This window comes from Triticum dicoccoides, chromosome 7B (genome assembly GCF_002162155.2).
Source record: "Triticum dicoccoides isolate Atlit2015 ecotype Zavitan chromosome 7B, WEW_v2.0, whole genome shotgun sequence".
NCBI classification, from domain to species: domain Eukaryota; kingdom Viridiplantae; phylum Streptophyta; class Magnoliopsida; order Poales; family Poaceae; genus Triticum; species Triticum dicoccoides.
The window spans coordinates 73,049,928-73,054,710 of record NC_041393.1 but is presented as its reverse complement, the minus strand read 5'-3'; the positions used below and the strand labels follow the sequence as shown (position 1 = coordinate 73,054,710).

Sequence of the window (4,783 nt, the reverse complement as noted above, 5' to 3'; positions counted from 1 at the left end):
TATATACTAAAGCGGCGACAATTACTATGGATCGAGGGGAGTAGTAAAAGATTTAGCATTTTAATCATAAGGTTTACACAGTTTTGAGAATTTATAATGTATCTATAGCGACATGGATTGCAAAAATGCAACTGAAATGCAAAAAGTCCAACAAAACAAATTATCAGAGACCTACAACGGAAGGCCACGACGCACCAAGTGTAGCTTGCAATAGAAAAAATAGATAGATATTGCAAGCTTTGCGGTTGCTGCTGCTTCCTTCCTTCCGATGATTGCCGCCCCGGCCCCTACAACCTACAAGAAAGTACAAACACCTTATTAAAGTGCCATGGCTCTGTAACTGGCCATATCCTTCCTTCCTCTCCCCAAGAAAATCATTCAGAATTTTAGCATATAGGCAACAAGGCCCTCTGCTCTGCTGAACCCCATCCTCCTTTCCAGAAACCAACCAGAAAATGGCGTTCAGAGGCTACTGCCATCCTCACCCTTCTTCCTCCATGGCCACCACCGGCCCGAGATTCGGCGCGAGGAGGCCGGCGGCAGCCCTGAGCTTCAGAGCCTCTGCAGCCCATGGATGCAACCAGCCATCCTCGCACCTCTCCTTTGCTGCACCAACCAGCAACAAGGTACTGTAAATTATCTTGTACTGGTCGGTGCACACTTGCATCACCCATGTCTATGCTTGATCCAAGGAGACAACTGGTTTCCTCTCTGAATTGTTTTTCTTTTCGGGTAAATCCTCTCTGAATTGGTGATCTGATCGGTAGGTGTTCGAGGACCAGGTGAGAGGGATCGTGTGCTACAGGGACGACAAGGGAGAGCTCGTCTGCGAGGGCTACGACGAGGGCCCGAGGCTCGGAATGCGGCTGCCGGAGAAGGCCTGCTTCCCGTGGTGAGTTGGACTGATCATCTGTTTCTGAATGTTTATTTTTCTCTCCTCTTTGAAGACTACTGCTTGGTAGCAGAAGCATAGAAAGAGGTGTTTGTTGCCTGGTGGAAAATTCTTGTCTGATGATCAACCTGAAGCTCACTCATTTTGTGCTGTGAGAGCAGGCCTGTGGGAGTCCAGGTCACCGATTTCATCCGCCTCGCGACGCTTCGGGTCTTCGAGGACGGCGCCGACGACGGTCTTCTGCGCAAGAACGATCAGAAGTGGCAGCTCTGAAGTCTGAACTGATCAAGGGGTGGGGGGCACCGATCAAGTAAGAGCAATAATTGGAATAACCGGAAGCACAGCCATGTGTGCCAAATGCCCTGCTTAACTAGCAGTGATATTTTATTCTGCAAACAGCCTGGTTAATATCACCCGAATTACTTCTGCTTTGCTTTTGTTGTACGTACTAGCATACGAATCAGTTATAAGACTCTTTGTATACAGAAACAGTTAGAAAGGTTTCTGAAAGGGTGAGATCTTGATACTACTTGTGTCGATGAAAAGATAGGTGGGGAGATCTGAAAGGGTGAGATCACTGCAGCCAGCCCATTGCAATATGTGGCCTCTGACTGAGGTATCAGTATCATCCTCTGTTCTCACTGAAGTGGGAGTTAAAGAACTGTAGAAAGCGATTTTCGTTAAAACAAAATCGCAAACAAACAGTTAGCAAAATTATGTCGACCATGGAAACAAACAGAAAAGGAAAGGAAAAAGAAACTATGTTCATCTCTCTCTCTCTTTTGAAATTAACTATGTTCATTTCTGATTAGCGAATCAATCATCAACACTGATAATAGAGAGCCAAGTCGGTAGAACTCTCTCTCTCTCTCTCTCTCTCTCGTGGGTGTGAAGCTGGATGTTGTGTGCATGTCGCCATCATTGGGACAGTCCAGACAGTAGGATCTCCTTAACCTCCTGCTGTTGCTGCACGCCGTGTCATCACCAATTATCAGCTTCAGCGTTACAAAACTCAGTGGACTTCGTACCCACTTGGGAACGCACGAACCACTTAGAAAATGGCGATATCTAGCCCCACCAGATCACAAATTCAAAGAAAAGTTCTGCATTTATACATTATAAAAGATCATCTGCATTCCAAATAGTAAAAACTGCTGACTGATTGTACACTTGACAGATCCAAAAATCATCTGATTCAGTTGGATCATGACACAGTAGGATTTAACAGAACTTACTGAACATCTTGCCGAAATTAACGCAGTAACAGCTCAAGATTAAACCTACGAATTCTTGAGAGCCCACGTAGTTCAGATGCCTTGGTCGTAGGGGAAGGAGGTGGTGGCGAGCCAGTCGTCGCCGTAGATGAACTTGTCGACGGCGAACTGGGCGGCCTCGTCGTAGTTCATCTCGTGGAACCCGGCCCAGCCCACGCGCCCGTCCGTGCCGGCGCCCGGCCCCTCGTTCCCGTACTCCCCGAAGTACACCGTGTCGGCGCGGCCCGGCTCCGCGCCGGGCCAGCCCGTCCACCCGTCGCGGTCCACGAGAGGGCCCAGGTAGGACTCGATGACCACGGCCCGCGCGTACGCGCCCCACGGCCGGCCGAGGAAGGTGCGGGTGCCGACGCCGCTGGCCAGCAGCTCCGGCGAGGCCTCCACGGTGCAGTTGTGCACGGCGAAGCCCGTGTCCTGGTTCGGGTCCCCCCTGGACTGCGCCGTGAGCACGTTGGACTGGCCCGGGACCGGCGCGCCGGCGACGAGCGCGCAGGCCTGGAGCACCGCGGCCGCGTTGCCGAAGGCGAGGTCCACCGTGCCGGAGAGGGCGCACTCGCGGTAGAACTGGCGGAAGGAGTGCGCGTAGAGCGCGTCCTGGTGGCCGTCGACGGCGCAGCGGTACGCCGCCGCCATGTCCGCGTTCACCCGCAGCGCCACCGCCTGCCCCCTCGCCGCGCCCGCCGTGTTGCGGAACGCGATGTCCCGCGCCAGGAACCCCTCGCCGGACACCCCTGCATGTTCATGCACGTCTGATCAGTCAATCCCAGCCGTTTGATCGTCGGTCCCGCTCGTTGGGACCGAAGGAATGGTGTTTTTGTCGATGAGTTGTTGTCGAGCGAAGCTAGCTAGGGTTAAGAGTTAAGAGCGGCCAACATTGTGACAGGTGACAGGCATGCAGGTCCATGGTGATGTTTCGGATTTTAGCTCGATGGGCGAACACGAACACATGCATGTGATGGATCAGTGGCATCCGACTCGACTCATGCACCCCTGGAATCTGGACCCGCATGCGCCCAAAAACGTAAATTTAGATAGATCTGCGTCAGACCAGATTCCTTGGTGATGCATTATCCGTGCATGCATGATGTCCTACACTTGACTATTCTATCGCTGCTCAGAGTCAGTGAGCCTCGGTTACGTTACGTGTACGTGAAGAACAATGCCACAGTGACTCCACAGACATCAGCAGTGTGCATGCATAGCAACACAGAGCAATGTAGCGTGCGTGCGCATCGCGCTGACGCTGTGCAGGTAGAGTTGGTTAAGGTGTAATGATAGACGATGATTACCGACGGTGGCGGTGCGGAAGGTGGTCCAGCCGTCGGCGGCGCTGCGGCTGCCGGTGATGACCGTCACGTCGCGGCCCTCGCCGACCAGCGCGATGTTCGTCTTGTAGGGGGGCACCTCCACGTTCTCCACGTACGTCCCGGCCTTCACATGGATCACCGTCCTCGCGTCGCTGTTGTTCGGCGCCGCGGCGACGGCCTCCCCCACCGTCCGGAAGTTCCCCGACCCGTCCTTGGCCACCGTGATCACCGTCTCGCCGCTGTCGTTCGCATCGCCGTTGCCGTCGCGGCTGTTGTTGTCGTCGTCGTCGTCGTTGCCATTGCGGCTGTTGTCGTCGTCGTCCCCGTCGCTGTCTTCGTCGTCTTGGAGCAGGCGCCGGTTGTGATGGATGATCTTGGCCACCGTGGCTTGGAAGCTTGCCGCGGACCCTCCACCGCCGCTGCGGGCGACGAGGGAGAGGGAGTTGGAGACGTGCTCGTAGGCGTCGTCGAGGGAGGCGAGGAGGCCGTCCATCCGCGGGCCGGAGGAGCCCGCGAGGCCGTCGAGGCAGGTGGCCTTGTTGGTGAGCGCGGCAGAGAGGTGGGCGCGCACCGAGGGGAGACCCTCGCCGGGGGACGCGAGCAGCGACGCGGAGCGCGAGAGGGAGCTCAGCGTGGCGTCGTGGAGCTCCAGGCAGTCCTGCGCGGCGCCGCGCCGGAGTGGCGTCGTCGAGGACGACGGGGCCGAGAGCGTAGATGAGAGGACGGGGGAGAGGGAGGAGACGGCCGAGAGAGCGCCGCGGAGGGAGGCGAGCGCGACCGACAGGATATTCGCCGGGAGGAGGGGGACGGTGATGGACGACGCCAAGAGATGGGCCGTGGCGGCGTCGAGGTGCACGGCGGCCGACGCAAGGCAGGACGCCGGGTGGGGGGTGTTGCTGCAGATGGCGTGGACGGTGGCCAGCGGGGCAAAGGCGGTCTTGGAGGCCTGGCCGTGGTGCTTCTGAGGGCGGCATTGGGCTGTGGCGGCGGTGGCGACGAGGACCACCAGGATGTAGATGAGGAGAGCTGGCGAGGGAGCAGCCATGCCGGGCGGGAAGAGTGTGCGAGTATGTGGCAGTGAGCTAGAAATGGGTAGGCAGAGACATATATAAGTTCTGATGGTTTGTGAGTTGTCCTTGCGCGAATGCTAACTCCGAGTCAGGGAAGATCACAATAGCTACATTTCAGTCGATTGAATTTTGAAGTTGGGTCATTGATTTTGGTCGAAGGGAGAAAAGCCGGAGGGGAGGAAGAACCTCACTGGGCAGGCTACCCCAGTATCTATCTTAGGGTTTGGGAGGGGAGGTGGTGGG

General features: G+C 56.1%; 2 protein-coding genes across 3 annotated transcripts; one reads left to right on the top strand and one right to left on the bottom strand.

Moving 5' to 3' along the window:
* The first annotated feature begins 286 nt into the window (after positions 1 to 286).
* On the top strand, positions 287 to 1,418 carry LOC119342014. Of its 2 annotated transcripts, none has more exons than XM_037613854.1 (3): positions 287 to 626; positions 783 to 892; positions 1,054 to 1,418. In XM_037613854.1, the coding sequence occupies exons 1-3, from the start codon at positions 456 to 458 to the stop codon at positions 1,163 to 1,165; spliced, it is 393 nt and encodes a 130-aa protein (XP_037469751.1). In that variant the 5' UTR covers positions 287 to 455; the 3' UTR covers positions 1,166 to 1,418. The 2 variants fall into 2 exon arrangements, with proteins under 2 accessions (XP_037469751.1, XP_037469750.1); XM_037613853.1 differs by having other exon boundaries at positions 300 to 626; positions 768 to 892.
* Positions 1,419 to 1,981: 563 nt separating this feature from the next.
* LOC119335508 (pectinesterase-like) lies at positions 1,982 to 4,569 on the bottom strand. Its single transcript, XM_037607627.1, has 2 exons — positions 3,453 to 4,569; positions 1,982 to 2,894 (listed from the first exon to the last, which is right to left on the bottom strand). The coding sequence occupies exons 1-2, from the start codon at positions 4,513 to 4,515 to the stop codon at positions 2,200 to 2,202; spliced, it is 1,758 nt and encodes a 585-aa protein (XP_037463524.1). The 5' UTR covers positions 4,516 to 4,569; the 3' UTR covers positions 1,982 to 2,199.
* Positions 4,570 to 4,783: the final 214 nt, after the last annotated feature.

Coding starts and splice junctions, on each gene's coding strand:
- LOC119335508 (XM_037607627.1), bottom strand. CDS start 4,515: ATGGCTGCTCCCTCGCCAGCTCTCCTCATCTACATCCTGGTGGTCCTC. Junction 2,895..3,452: donor CTTCCGCACCGCCACCGTCG/GTAATCATCGTC, acceptor ATGAACATGCAG/GGGTGTCCGGCGAGGGGTTC.
- LOC119342014 (XM_037613853.1), top strand. CDS start 456: ATGGCGTTCAGAGGCTACTGCCATCCTCACCCTTCTTCCTCCATGGCC. Junction 627..767: donor CTGCACCAACCAGCAACAAG/GTACTGTAAATT, acceptor TCTGATCGGTAG/GTGTTCGAGGACCAGGTGAG. Junction 893..1,053: donor GAGAAGGCCTGCTTCCCGTG/GTGAGTTGGACT, acceptor CTGTGAGAGCAG/GCCTGTGGGAGTCCAGGTCA.